Source organism: Plectropomus leopardus, chromosome 23 (assembly GCF_008729295.1).
Source record: "Plectropomus leopardus isolate mb chromosome 23, YSFRI_Pleo_2.0, whole genome shotgun sequence".
NCBI classification, from domain to species: domain Eukaryota; kingdom Metazoa; phylum Chordata; class Actinopteri; order Perciformes; family Serranidae; genus Plectropomus; species Plectropomus leopardus.
Window position 1 is genome coordinate 15,571,500 of NC_056485.1, and position 15,445 is coordinate 15,586,944.

Here is a 15,445-nt window from a genome sequence, read left to right on the forward strand (position 1 = left end):
TGTAATCCATCAATGTTTAAGCCCATGAATGTTAAAGAAAAACTCAACCTAGAAAAAATGTTTTCTATAGATAGATAGATTTTTGAAAATGAGAAGAACACTTTTTAAGATGTATTGGCTCATGAAGATGCATCAATCAATTCAGCACAACCTCTGAAACAATCCCATCAAAAATGAAACATCTGTAGCATAAGTTTATCCTATTTGATTGCATTATAATTTTCAGGTGTTTCTGTTATTGTGTACGTCATTTAAAAAAAGCTTTAAAGTCAAATGACAACCTGATACAATGCAAAGTTTCAATTTTGGTTCTAATTCCAAATAATAATAAAAAAAAAATAAGTATAGTAAAATAAAACAAAATATTAACTTCACTCTATGAACAAAATGCAAAATATGCTTACTGAACATAGATAGATAGATAGATAGATAGATAGATAGATAGAGATAAATAAAGATAAAGAGATAGTATCAATTCAAACTTACTTCTGGTGTTTTTGTCTCTCTGGCTTCGCTCTACTGTCTCTCTTTGATGTGCTGATGTAGACTGCTCTAAATACAGTATTATGCTCTACAAGAAGCCACTTTATTGTCGGCATTTGAATAATAAAACACGGAAGGTTCAGGTCTCCGTCATTACCATCGATGAGAAAAAGGAAGTCCACATGAGTTATGACAGAGGTCATCTACATGATGCCATAGAAAACAAACAGAAGAGAAACTGTTATCTTAAAGATAAAGAGGTTCAGTTTTTAAAAAAACATCTTGTAAAATTTACAACAACCTTTTCCTCCTGTCATGCTAACAAAATCCATTTTTGATTATTTATAATTAAAACCTCAGACAGACAGTTTTCTTTAATGCTAAATCTCCGTATAATAAAACTCTAGCTGCTACTTTTCATTTATGTTAATCTATTTGGATTCACATGTGACGATCAAGTTACAGATGTGTAATTTCCAGATAATTTTCTACTAAAAGTCCAAAAAAGAAAGATGTAATTTGATGTTAACCAAAAGGACAATAGAGGCAATGCCATAGCCATTTGGAAATTAATTCTACTTAATTAATAATTACAACCCAGTCGCTAAAATTCAGGTTGTAGATTCTAAGCAGATATGTTGACACTTTACGTTTCTTTTAATCTTCAATTTTGTGTCAGTTCTGGTTAACGTGCTGTTAGCTCAAGTGCACCCTCAAGTGTTGGAAGATATCACTTCACCAACAACAACATCTCCATGGATGGACTTGTTTAACCTTTTTAAAAGTGGGGCTATGTCATTTTTCTTTAGTTGTTTTCAGGCGCTTTTTACAAGTATTCAAACCTTTGAACCTCAAGCAAATTGGTGCAATTTCTTTCATAAACATTAATTTTGTGTAACAAATGTTACACAAAATTAATGTGTAAGTTTTTTGTTTTTCAAAGCAAGGGAAATGTCTATGAAACAAATAAAAAAAATAGGGAAAACTGTATTTATAGTTACTATAATTGCATATGTAAAATTATGTTACAGAATTATTATACATTTTAAGCACATTTCCAGGTCATTTCCTTGGCTGGCTGTTTTTTTTTCTTGATTTTTTTTGTTTGTTTTTTCTTTTTTAAAAAAACAAATTTTCTGGTAATTTTCTTCAATGTTTTATTAATTTCTTGCTAATTTTGGGGTCATTTCTTCTTTCTTTGCTTGTTGCCTTTTTCCCATGTTTTTGAAAGAAATCAAGCCAACTTATTGTAATTTAATTGCATTAAATAATGACACCTTGGCTTTAAGTCACTCTAAAGTAAAGTCAAATTACTATAAAGTAATGATTTTGCACATTATGATGATAGTTGTTTTTTTTTTTCCATAAGGCACCAGTTAAATACAAATTGCAAAAAATTAATTCAAGCAAGTGCAAAAGAGGACAGCATCATGCTTTACAGTTAGTTTATTCAGCATTGCACAAACCAATAATTCATTTAGATGAAACTCAAAAAGATGTATGACAAAAATAAAGTTTAACATATCATAACCATAACAAGGTTTGATACCAATTCTCTTATAGTCATACAATGGGATACAGCAAAAATTCAAAGGATTAATAAAAGATACACACTTCAAGACAAAATATATTACGTAATAATAACTATACTCACATATTAATAACTACAACCACAAACAATGTATCTTTGTTAAACTTTATACCCAAAATGAAACAGTTTTTGAAGAGGGATCAGTCGTGTGGATCATGTGCTTCTTGTTTTATGGCGCTTTAAGTTTGCGTCTTGTGCTGTTTGTCTGCATTTTTTTTTTCATTTAGTTAAGAGTTATGTCTTATTATTTTTTGTATTTATTGTTGACTCTATGTTCTGTGTTTTCCTGTGTATTTATTGTTGAGTTTTGTGTATTTTAAAAGCCAATCTTGGGACGGAAATGTCAAATTAGTTTTGGCTATCAGTGCTGTGATGTGTGGCATTGGTTTAGGCTGCATGTACATGCCCCAATGCAAATAATCATAAAAGAAATCAATAAAAATATGTTGACTTAAGTTTTGCTATTTTGTCTTAATGCCTAATCTGCAGTTAAACAGTCTGTCAGTAATTTTGTTTCTTCCCTCTTCAAGCTGTGAATTCTATACTTACGTTATTGGCATTAAAATAAGAGAACAGACAATATTAGTATAGTGTAAGCTTGTTGCATTTAAGAAAAATAAACCTGACATATAAAGTCTGTCACCAGTAATAAAAAAGTGATTGTGAAGGAGCAGTGTGTAGGATTTAGTGGCATCTAGTGGCGAGTACTGCAGTTTGCAACTAAATGAAATCTCGAAAGTTTATTGTTCAGGAGCCAAATTATCTACTGAGGTCCCTGCTTCTCCCAAATAAACATATATGTTAATTAAAACCAATAAAAACAATGAACATAGCAGTTTCAAGTAAAAATCACTGTTTCTCCAAAGCTGTTTGGCTCGTCACAGACAGCGAGTCCAACGGCAGCTATTATGTGCTTATCTATTTTCTCTGACATCTTAAAGGGACAGTTGTGGGATTTTGTGAAGTGGGGTCGTAAGAGGTATCTATCAATAGTTCATCTATAACATGCTGTAGTGGCGGTTCACACGTGCCCCAATTTGGAGAAGCAGGCTGGAGTCCAGCAAGGAAGCTAGGCAATGTACTGCTGTGGATGGAGGTCAGTAACAAAACATAAAAAAGTTCCACCAAAAAAACAATATCAGTTTAAATGTACACTATATTGAGAGTATTTTCACTGCTTTACCTTAATGTCCATGAGTGATTTCAAATAGGAAAATAAAGCCTTTACATGTCTGTCTAAAGCCATACTCCAATGAGAAAAAACAGTGATGACTTCCCTGTGAAAACAGACTGTCAGGAGGAGAGCAAATGCAGCGAGAATACTGTCATTTTTGCAGACACTCACACTGATATTGATTTTGTTAGGTTGGACTTTGGGTGGCTAAAATATGTGTTGTTGCTGATGCCTCCACAGCGGTACATTGCTTAGACTTCAGCCTGCTTCTCCAAACTGAAGGTGTGTTTACTGTTATCTATTGTAAGTAACACACTGACTATATACTGTATAAGTACCCCATACAACACCACTTGAAAAAACCCCACAAAAAAACGATCATTTTATGATTGAGTCCTTCAAGAGGTTTTTACCAGGAGCCGAATTATCTGCATAGACCCCGTCCCCTGCAAAACAAGCAGACCCAGTGATTAAAACTTTAAAAACACAGAATAAAGCAGTTTCACCTTAAAATCTCATTTTTTTCAATGCTGTTTGGTTTGTCAGAAGGGCTGCTATCTACAGTGGCTTATACATAAACCCAAATGATGTTATCTAGAGCCAGTACTTGATTTGTCCACTCTGGGCTAGTGTAGAAACATGGCAGTGCCACATGTTGGACTCTGTGGACAAGGACCCACTCCCTGTGTAGATATAAACGGCTCATTATAAGGTACCGAAAACATGATTCTTAATTTCATTTGATTATATGCCACAGAAAATGTTCTTAATATATTACAATTTATCTGTTAATATATTCCTCAAAATCTTACACACTGGAACTTTAAGACCTACTTAAGAGTGCAGATGAAATTAAACGTGTCACTTTCAGTCATTTTGAACCATTTCCCCTCTATGTCCATGGCTGCAGCCCTGTCACAACCCTCCTGCCTTCCTCCTGGGGCCCAGTTGTCATAGCAGACCACACAGTCATTTACCCAGAACCACAAATCCATAAAGCAGGTGTAGCGCAGTCCCATCCAGACGTAGGAAGTGTTGGCCTTCTTGGCTCTCTCCTGGACCCATCTCTGCTGATGAGGGTTAGTGATGGAGACCAGGTCACTGTGGTTCTTTCTGCAGTAATCCAACGCGCCATCCCAGGTCTTTTTCTCTTTGATCAGGATCACTTTGTCTGTCGTGGAAGAAATGAACCATTTCTGGTCACTTTAGCCGACAATTAAAGAAATCACCTACTGAAGCTTTTCCTGGTCATATAACTTTTCCCTTGAAATAAAAATACAGAGTCCAGATGTGAAATCACGTGTAGAATATGTTTTAGATATAGTCGCTCAAAGAAATTCAGGATACATGCCCAAATATTTAACACAGAGACATTTGTTAAACTCACCGTCATAGCAGAAGAAGGGTTTTGTTTTCTTACATTCATCAGAGGTCCATTTTCCATCGGTCATGGTCATAGCACATTTTTTGTTGCCATCTTCACTTTTAAATAGCTGTCGATTCCAGTTTCTGAAAGAGAAACTGCTCTCATCTGACCACCTCCAGCTGTCTCTGAACAGGCCGATCCACACATTTTTTCCCCCAATTTTATTGTCTATGTCTTCGCTGATCTTGTCTAACTGTTCGCGTCCACTGACCAGGTCGGTGTGATGCTCTCTGCAGTAATTCTGAGCCTTTGACCAGGTCACCTCGTTTTTAATGAAGTGGAATTTTTGATCGGACTGATTCCTTTCTGTGTAACAAACAGACAAACACAAAGAAATACACATTTTAACCATTTTTACAAGTTGCTTTGTCTCATTAAGTCCTATTTTTGTACTTAAAACACATGACACAGTAATAGAAGACACAGTCACATACAATTAATTCATGTAAACAAATAGAAATAGAGGAATTTTATCACCACACTAATCAGTAACGTTACCTAAAATAAAAAGCACAGGGGTTCCTTGATCACTTTAGGTGAAATACATACCATTTTTTTACATGCAGTACATGCATTCTTCGCTTATTGTATTTGAATATTTCTGCATATCGGGTCCCTGAACACTTTTGAAATTGCTCCCACTTGTGAGCTGATCATACGGGTGTGTCAAATCAGACTATCGTCAGTGAGTAACCGCATCGCTAAAGCCGGCAAAGAATGAGGACAGGCCTGAGGAAGAAACTGACTGCAGACCGATAAACATCGAGGAAGACTTGGGTATGGGAGACATCCTCAGGTATGACCAGTCATGTCTTACCACTGAACAATAGAAGAAAGCGAATGAACTCCTGAAAAGTGAATTTGCTGTCATTTGATTCCCAATTGACACAATCTGGAAAGAATTGGTTTATCTCGCTAATATGGACTTCAAGATTGTTTTGAAAGGCATGCTCTAAATTATGTGATTAATTGCAAATAACTGTTTTAAACCATATCGGACAAGTTTCTACTTTTATTCCAAATAAAAAATAGGAAGTATATGTCTTCAAAAGCTATTGATAGACAGCATGATATGTTGTATTCACATAATGTGATTATCAGCTACATATTCTCACCATCATAGCAGATAAATTCAAATATAAACTCAGTAGTACAAGGGACATCTTTCCATTTGTGATTTCTGTCCATCGGCACACATGCCTCGCTGATGAGAGCATCTTGAGGCTCTTGAGGATACCAGTTCTCCTCACTAGTACTGAACTCCAGCTCCGGCAGAGACCACTGCCAGCGCCACATTTTTTTGTTATTTAGTTCAGGGTCGCTGTAAAGCCCGATCCAGGCTGCATCTTGATTCTGTGCCAAGTCACGGAGTCTCTTCGTGTCTGTCATGTCAAACACTGTGGCCAGGTCAGTGTAGTTATCTCTGCAGTACTTCTGGGCTTCTGTCCAGGTCTTATTCTCTTTGACAAAGTGGTACTCATAGTGGTGACATGTTAAGAAGGAAGATTGACCTAATAACAGAGAAAACACTGCAGTGATGGAGCTGATAGCACAACAATCATATGTTTAATAAGTCAAAATCATACTTATTTTAAGTTTTATTAACAAGAAAGGTAAGCCGTCTCTGTTTTATGACCCTAAGATGAAGTGATTTTAGGAACAAAAATGCTGTAAAATGATCCACTTACCCATCAGAATGAGCACAAACAGACTCCACTGCATCTTTGCCCTGATGGATGAAACAGATATTATAGTGTACAGTGTAAAAAATGCATTTTAAGACTTAAATGCCTGTCTTATAAAAAAATAAAAATAAAAAAAGAATAAATAAACACATATATGAACTGCACCACACCCCCCAGTTTATGAGAAAGCAGAAAATGTTTTGTGGAAAATATGCAAATCAGGATCAAACCACTCATGCTCACACAGACACATTTCCACCTTTTTGAAAAAACAACAACAAAAAAACCAAAACAAAACACAAATAATGTAAGGCCAGGCCAATGATAGAAAAAAAACCCTGCAAAACCTGAAAAATAGTTTATTTATTTCTAAAAACATTTTTCTCTCATTTGGTTGGTGCTGTCATAAACTTTGTAATTTTCTAGTTTTCACAAATTCAGCTCACAATACTATCAGAGACATGTTGTGTTTCAGGAGTGGGTGACCCACAATGAAAATTGAATTTAGGGTCATTGGAGAAATTAGATTAGAATAACACAATATGTTTGACATTTTTCCAAAAGCATGCAGAAGAAGACAGCTGGGTAAAGAAAAATAAGAAAAAGCTAAGTAAATTGTTCACTGTTAAATAATAATTATTATTTTGTTGTAATATGACTGTAATTACCTCACTGAAACATTTAATGTCACTGGAAAAAATAGATTAGAACTATGTATTACATGGAGCCCAGGAGGTGACATGCTTTTCATTTGAGTAATTTGCATGCACCAAATACAAATTTTTAGTAATACAGAAGCTGCAATAACTTTTTAGCGAGTGAAAAAATAAATCTTATATATTGGCTCTATGAAGGTATTTAAACTGGTGAAGAGGACTGGAGTGTTTCAGTCAATTACAACCCATGCGAATCAAATCAAGTCATTTTGAGGCAGAAACAGCATTCCAGTGTCAAGATAGGAGCTTCAATCGCTCTTTGGCAGGTTGAAAATGAGCATTTTATGTGTTGTATTGTTGTATTAGTAATGATTTAAATATGAAAAAATGGCATACTTGTTTAAAAATGAATAAATAGAAAATAAACACATCAATGTCACCTCCTTGGTTCTGTAATATTGACCTATTTAACATTTTTGTTTTCTCCCTACAGCATGCAAAAGAGCATACGTAGTATATTTTCAGCCCTAAGTAACGTCTGCAGGACAGGCTACATGCATCCCCAAAAATCTCCATAAAACAAATCCTGAACCCAAGAGGGGAAACACAGTATTAACGCATTGTTGTATTTCTTTGCAGTATAATGTTAGGTGCTCTTACTATAGTGCACTCTTTGTGATTCCCACAGAACATTGCACAAAACTCACATTTTAAAATGATTACAAACCTTGTCACAAATGAGCAGAATTTTTTGCTTTGTCCAGCAAATAAAAAAGGACAAACTTTTAATCTGACGTAATTTTATATTATGTGAAATCTATCCCACAGAAAGACAATATTGTACTTCTGCACACACAATAAATGATACATCAAACTAACAGAACAGAATCATGACTTACATCTTCTGAGTCCTCCCGTCAGACGCTTCACTCTGGTGTCTCTCAACTGATGAAGAATAAAATATCGACCAGGAAGATGCTCCTTTTTAGCCCTCTGATGTCAGCATTTGAATAAATATCATTTCAAAACACGTGAGAGATCTGTATCAGAGTCAAGAAAGGATCCATTCATGACACAATATCATTTACATGATGCTCCAGGGAAAAAAAAGGGGAACTCACTTCGGCTGGCTGTCCAACAAACAGCAAGAAAGATGTCATTCCAAAATAATAATAAAAAAAAAAACAACAACAAAAAAAAAAAAACGACAATAAACTAAGTTCATACTTGCTGAAAGAACCTTTACCCCTGAGTTAGGGTTAGTGTTATGCCAGTGATAATTTTAAACCTAATTTTGCATTTCTTTTCATTCATACTCAATGTAAACAACATAAGTTGAATTATATGACATATACATATTATATGACACACACACACACACACACACACACACACACACATATATATATATACAGTGTATATAATGTGAATTTATAATGCTCTTCCTTCTATGGAGGTCTTGACCTGCAGAGACTGAACAGATAGGGCTTTTGTTTTTTTGCTGTGGGGGGCTCTTAAAGAGACAGGCACTTAAATGAAGCATTTCACACAGACAGTGCATATACAAGTATATTCAGGCAGATTGTGTGAGAAAAATCTGTTTTTTTAACACTTTTAACAAACATTACTATATGTTCTAGTAGACACCCAAAATTCAAATATGAGTCTGAAAATAAGCATAATATGGGACCTTTAAAACCCCCCAAATTGTCATTTGTAACTGCCCTTTTGAAAGGGACATTTTCTGATCTGATGCACTTCAGTATCAGTACCAAAATGATACAACTCTGTAGGCTTGGTAAGGTTCAGGTACAAAAAAAGTAGGTTTCACAGAAAGAAAAGAGGACAGCTCCATGGTTTAACAGTTTATTCAGCCTTAGAAAAACCTGTTTACATAAAACTCCAAAAAAGTCATCAAAGAAAACAATTTCACATAATAAAACCATCACCAGATCTCAACCACAACCTGAATTCAGATAATAAATGTTACATATTTGAATATATGAAAGCAAAATCAAACCAAGACTGGTATATTGATTCCAGTTCCTATTGTAATTATGCATACACGCTTTGAATTAGACTGAAAACAAAATACAACCTCAAAAGATAAATTAAAGAGGCACACTTTAAGATAAAGAAAATATAACAAAAACTTTAGAAGATAAAATATAAGACGAACAAGATTATCCAGGTGTTCTTTAGTCATAATTTAAGGGATAGTGCACCCAAAAAATTCGATCAGCTGTTTTGTGGACTATAAAACTTCACCTGACTTGCCGTCGGCATGTTGATAAAGACTGAATTTTCATTTTTGGGTGAACTATTCCTTTAATAAGAGAGGGAAACCCTGTCACAGGGTCACATCCTCAGTTATTGCTTTAGAAATGACTTCATTGACGCCTCTTTCCCTCAAATTAAAATCTGCGGTTATAAAGTCTGTGGATCTCGCTTGTGATTCCTACATTTCCCAGAGTGCCATTCAACAAGCCAAGGGAACATATATGATAGGCCTAGAGTCTAAACATCATCAAAAGTAACACACCACTGCAAACAAAGAGAGTAACTGAATTTAACATCTGCAACCACTGAGTGGCGTGGGTTTCAAGAGAAGCCTAAAAAATCTAAAACTTTACTTATAACACATGAAATTAAACGTCTCATTGTCAAACTTTCTGAACCACTTATGTTGTCCTCCTCTGTCCATGGCTCCAGACATGTCACAGTCATCCGTCTCTTTGTCTGAGTCCCAGTTCTTGTAGCGGACCACCTCGTTACTGACCCAGAACCAGAAATCCAGAGTGCAGGTGTAGCGCAGGCCCAGCCAGACGAAGGGACTGCTGGCATTTTGGACTCGCTCTTGGACCCAAAGCTGCTCGTTACGGCTGGTGATGGAGACCAGCTGACTGTGTTTGTCTCTGCAGTACTCCAAGGCGTCTTCCCAGGTCTTGTTCTCTGTGATCAGGATCACTTTGTCTGTCATGGAAGAAATGGAGACAAACCCAGGATCATACCAGCAGCTTTGAGAACAACAGACATAATATGGATTTTCAAAGCCTAATACCAAAATTTTAAAAAATCGCTGCGTCTATATTTGGTGCCAAAGTAACTTAAATTTCAATTAAATTTCAATTTCCAGTTGTTTCACAGTTAATAAAATAAGGGAAAAAAGGTAAGAAAAAAAGAAAAGAAAATGACTTGGAAAACATGCTTAAAATGTAAATGAGAGAAATTATTATAAGAAAATATTAAAAAGCTACTTGAACATTTCTTTAAAAAATTGCAAAAAAAGGAAAGGAAATGTAATGGTTAAAACAAACAAACAAAGAAAAGATTTGGAAAACATGGTAAAATGTAAATGTAATTAACTAAAAATTCAAATTTATAATTAGTAAATTTCCTTGAGCTTCTTCTAATTCTTTTTCTCCCTCTGTCAAATGTCTGTGAAAAGCATCTGAATGTAGCACAAGAAAACACGTTAAACCAGGTTTTAATGGGTTAAATGTCAGATGATCCAGTGCATCTCTGGGTGGGTCAAATACACTATAAGAAAATTTGTATTATTATTTTGTCCCTGTAGCTTAAGATGGGGTCTCCAACATACAGAGGACATAACAAAACAGAAGACGGACACCTAATAAACTGCAATTAACACAAAACAAATACACATCATTACAGATATACATGTCGCTGTAAAGGTAAAATTCAGCATTTAGATGTGAGTGTTTTTGGAGAAGATATACTCATCACTGAATGAAATTGTTACACTTTTTTTTCAGTGGTCAGTATATTATAAATAAACAAATCAATTAAAATAGATCATTAGACTGTTTCCAGCAAAATATGGAGGTGCTATGTTATCTTTTAAAATATTCACCTTCATAGCAGATGAAGGGTCTTTTGGCATTGCAGTCTTCGTACTTCCACCTGCCTTCAGGCTGCAACGTGGTCACAGCACATCCATCACCCCTGTTAAAATGTGGATCCAAGTTTCTGAAAGAGAAACTGCTCTCATCTGACCACCTCCGGCTGTCTCTGAACAGGCCGATCCACACAAAAGGATAAGGGGTCATTGCTGCATTGAGTTCATCTAACTGTTCACGTCCACTGATCAGATCAGTGTGATGCTCTCTGCAGTACTTTTGAGCCTCTGGCCAGGTCAACGTCTTATTATTCACATTAAATTTCTCAGTTCCTGTATTTTTGCCTGTGAAATAAACAGAAAAACATGCATCATTAGAAATATAGATTTTTCACTGTAATAATGAATAATAATAATAAATATGTGTGTGTGCTATAATAGATCACATTATTAACCCTTTGAAACCTGAGTAACTTGAAAAGAAAAGATGCAAAAATTAGGAAGAAAATAATAAAAGTAAAATAAAATTCCCTGAAAATTGGCACATAAAAGAAAAGTGGAGCTTACTTGTGCTTAAAAGTAGTGATAATTTTGTAACATAACCTTCAATATACAGTTATAACTACAAAAGTTTTTCCCAATCTTATTTTTTTCAAAATAATTTTCTAAATCTACCAATTTCTTGCAATTTGTGGGACATTTCTCACCAAGTTGATCATTTCCTTTTTCCCCATGTTAAATAAAAATAATAATAATAATAACAATAATAATAATAAAATACTTGTTAAAGATATCTCAGGTTTCAAACGGTTAAAGGAATTCATTCATGTGCATAAACAAGCATTTTGTATTTTACCACCACACTTATTAGTAATGTTACCTGAAAATGAAAACCCAGCAACAAAGTAAACAGTAATAAAATAACACTAGTTGATAATAATTTTTAACCATATCCTTTAAGTTTCTAACCACTTTATTCCAAATAATAATATTTCCATAGAAGACTACTGTTATATAGGGTGATGTGCTGTATAAACGTAATATTATCATAAGCTACATTCTCACCATTGTAGCAGATGAATTTATGACGTTTAGAACAATTATCATCCTGCCACATGCCGTCAGTATCCATCCGCACACATTTCTCCTGCTGATCATAATTATTTGGCTCTGTGTAACCCCATTTACTCTCACTATCATTGAACTCCAGCCCCGGCAGAGACCACTGCCAGCGCCACATGTTTTTGTAATTTAGTTCAGGGTCGCTGTAAAGCCCGATCCAGGCTTCATCTGGTTTCTGTGCCGAGTCACAGAGTCTCTTCATGTCTGTCATGTCCAACACTGTGGCCAGGTCAGTGTACTTATCTCTGCAGTACGTCTGAGCTTCTGTCCAGTTCTTCTTCTGTTTGACAAAGTGGTACTTATAGTGGCGACATGTGAAGAAGGAAGCTTGACCTAATAGCAGAGAAAACACTGCAGTGATGGAGCTGATAGCACAACAATCATGTGTTCAAAAATCAAAATCATGCATCCACTTTTTTCACTTAGTATTGATATGAAAAGTGAGCTGTCCCTCTATATTATGACCCCAGATTATGGTGATTTTAGGTAAAACAAACAAGCAAACAAACATAAAACACTGTAAAATAATCCACTTACCCATCAGAATGAGCACGAACAGAATCCACTGCATCTTTGCTCTGTTAAACAAAACTTTAATTTTAGTGCACAAACATGATGATTTAAAGAGTTTGTCAATTGGTTTTGAGAAATACACAGAAAAAAATGTATGTTCTGTAGATCTTTCAACAAGAAAAAAACATTATTTATTTAGTTATTTTTAAACAGAACCCATATTTTTTTTTTTAAATATAAGTATCTGCCAGACAGTAAAGATTGCCTTTCATGGTAATGATAAAACTGAAAGAAAATAAAATCTGAATTATAAATAATGTACTGTTATAATGCTTGTAATATGTTAGTATGTCAACATATTTCAATTAGTTACCATGGGATTAGGAGTATTACCAGCACTGATATTATTTCAATATACAGATATTCAAGATATTTAACTTTATAGTGCTTTGAAAGAATTGCTGAAATGGTGAAAAATCAGTTTTCTTTTTTTCAACAAATATATTATAAAATAATAGTAAATAAGATATTATGACAGTGAAAATTCAATGTTTTTATTATTTTAAAAATTGCAAATTTATTATCTTGGCATCACTATTTTTACCACAAAATGAAAATGCAACCATTTGGATAAGTATGTATCATTTAACAACAATGAATGATTAAAATGGGTCCTTTTTTCTTAGCAAATGGTTAATTTTAAAATTATATTAGCTTAGCTTTACTGCAAATCAAGTGTTTAATATGGCATGTGATAATAATAATAATAATAACAACAATAACATTAACAATAATAATATTAATCAAACAATTTCTGATTACATTTGATAATGATTATTTCAGACGGCAGTGTGCTGTTGCCTGTTGTAGCATTGTTTTGTTTTTTTTTGTTTATGTTTTTGATCAGTGTATTAGGGTAGGATATTAACCCTATGAAGTCTTTAGTGATGACTTTTCTTCTGCTTTCACAAGCACTTAAACTTTTAAGTCTGAGCATATTGGTGTGATATCTTTCAAAAACACGGGTAAAAGGCAATGAGCAACTTGGTAATAAATGCTTCACAAAATAGCAGATTTAATTATTTTTAAAAGAGCTACAGAAAAAATGTCCAGAGAATAAAAAGAAGAAAAAACAACTAGGTAAAAACTACATTTATGATGATGATTATTACACATAAATATATATATATATTTTAAATGATAGAATTTTTCAATAACTTTTTTCAGGACATTTCTTTGTGGGTTTTTAAAATACTAATACTATTCTTTTAAACAATTTTCTTGCTCATTTTCAGGTCATTTCTTGTTAAGTTGCTCTTTACCTTCATCCCATGTTTTTGTAAGAAATAACACGATTTTGCTCAGGTTTCAAAGGGTTAATTTACCTGAAAATAACTGCCTTTAAATAATAAAAGCCCATTTTGTCTATCCTAACAGTAATATTTCTTACATATGAAAGAATCATTCAACAAGTTTAAACAATAGCAGTCCCTCGACTAGTAGTATCTGCTGAAAAGCTGTGTAATTGCAATATATACTGTTGTCGTTTTTTTTATTGTGCTGAAATATATTTGAAAATGCAAACATGCGGTTGCAAAAAATGTTTACAATTTGACCTGGAAACACTGATTTCCTGATTTAACAAGCAGCGGGGTTCAACAGAAGAACTGTATATACTGTTCACCTCTGGATACACGCAAACATCAAATCTTAAATAACAGCAGTCTTAACTCACATCGTCTGATTCCTGCTCTCCTCAGCGTCACTCTCCTGAGGTCTCTGCTTTCTGTGCTGATGAAGTCGCTCACAGCACTATATTGCTCCAGCTCATTCGCTCTGGATGTCACATTGATGTCATCATTTGAATATTGAAATACCGAGTTGTCATATCTTTATCACTGTCAGGAAACTGCTCATTATTGACAGGAATATGCCCTCCTCCTTTAGCAGAATTTAAATATTATAGAAAACAAACGTATCAAGAGAGTAAGTAGATAAAATGTGCATTACACAGTATGCAGCCCGTAGAAATAGTGCAGATAATGAAAGAGATCACAAAATATAGACACTAATGGGGAAAACTGAATTGGTTTACATTTGACTTAGTGTTTGAGCTCAGATTTGGGGATTTAAGAAAAAAAATTAGAAATTTAAAAACAAAAGAAAAATATAATCATATATCCTGAGTTTGGACTCCTGTCATGCCAGCCATGGTTGTCCTATTTTTATTTTTTATTTCATTTTATATGGATTTAAGTTTCAGAGACATCTGACAGCTTATGGCCAAAATAAATTAGAACTAACTCACAGGCTATGTGAGCGGTCACAGAATATTGCAGTGAAATATTTTTGAAAAATTACTGATAGCAAATTGCAGTAAATTCATGACATTTTGTAAAGCTGGGGTGAATTTCTTTTGCAAAAAAATAAAAAATAAATAATATCTATCTATGTATATATATATACATATTATATACACACATTATATATGTGTGTGTGTACATATTATATATATAACCCCTCTAAAACAACAGATTTCTTTCAATAATTTCAGATTTTCACTTAATTTTCTCAGATGTTTGATATGGTCAGTTTCTTGAGCGGCCTGCTAAACGTAGTCATTCCCAACTGGTCCAGTCCCAGGGTCCAGATTTCTCCTCAGTCATTAGTTTAAGGTCCACGCATTTAAAATGACCACGTGTTCAATTTTATTTCACAAAATGTAAACAACACATTGACACAAAGAAATAAAACATATTGCAAGAATAAACAGAAACGGCACTTCAAAATAAAAGCTCTGCGCCAGAAGTTCACTGTTCAAAATACAATGTTTTTTTTCTACAAACTTGACATGTTTAAGAGTCAATTGTGGTCCGCTCAGAATGGACCCATGATCCACCCATTTGGGAACTACTGCTATAATGTATGTTTGTATA

At 34.2% G+C, this 15,445-nt stretch overlaps 2 protein-coding genes across 2 annotated transcripts; both read right to left on the reverse strand.

Moving 5' to 3' along the window:
- Window positions 1–3,192: 3,192 nt before the first annotated feature.
- Window positions 3,193–7,971, reverse strand: LOC121961850 (macrophage mannose receptor 1-like). Its single transcript, XM_042511897.1, has 5 exons — window positions 7,915–7,971; window positions 6,363–6,403; window positions 5,790–6,185; window positions 4,636–4,980; window positions 3,193–4,419 (listed from the first exon to the last, which is right to left on the reverse strand). Coding segments are annotated over exons 1-5 (1,125 nt in total). The 5' UTR covers window positions 7,917–7,971; the 3' UTR covers window positions 3,193–4,078.
- An 896-nt stretch (window positions 7,972–8,867) lies between these two features.
- LOC121962445 (macrophage mannose receptor 1-like) lies at window positions 8,868–14,309 on the reverse strand. The gene is made up of 5 exons (XM_042512700.1): window positions 14,245–14,309; window positions 12,534–12,574; window positions 11,940–12,329; window positions 10,890–11,219; window positions 8,868–9,988 (listed from the first exon to the last, which is right to left on the reverse strand). The coding sequence occupies exons 2-5, from the start codon at window positions 12,565–12,567 to the stop codon at window positions 9,645–9,647; spliced, it is 1,098 nt and encodes a 365-aa protein (XP_042368634.1). The 5' UTR covers window positions 12,568–12,574; window positions 14,245–14,309; the 3' UTR covers window positions 8,868–9,644.
- Between the last annotated feature and the right edge of the window lie 1,136 nt (window positions 14,310–15,445).

Excerpts from the sequence above, each read along its gene's own strand:
- LOC121961850 (XM_042511897.1), bottom strand. Across the intron at positions 6,186-6,362 it reads GTTTGTGCTCATTCTGATGG|GTCAATCTTCCTTCTTAACA; the intron begins GTAAGTGGATCA and ends CTCTGTTATTAG. Across the intron at positions 4,981-5,789 it reads TGAATTTATCTGCTATGATG|AAAGGAATCAGTCCGATCAA; the intron begins GTGAGAATATGT and ends TTTGTTACACAG.
- LOC121962445 (XM_042512700.1), bottom strand. The coding sequence starts at position 12,567 with ATGCAGTGGATTCTGTTCGTGCTCATTCTGATGG. Across the intron at positions 11,220-11,939 it reads TAAATTCATCTGCTACAATG|GCAAAAATACAGGAACTGAG; the intron begins GTGAGAATGTAG and ends TTTATTTCACAG. Across the intron at positions 9,989-10,889 it reads ACCCTTCATCTGCTATGAAG|ACAAAGTGATCCTGATCACA; the intron begins GTGAATATTTTA and ends CTTCCATGACAG.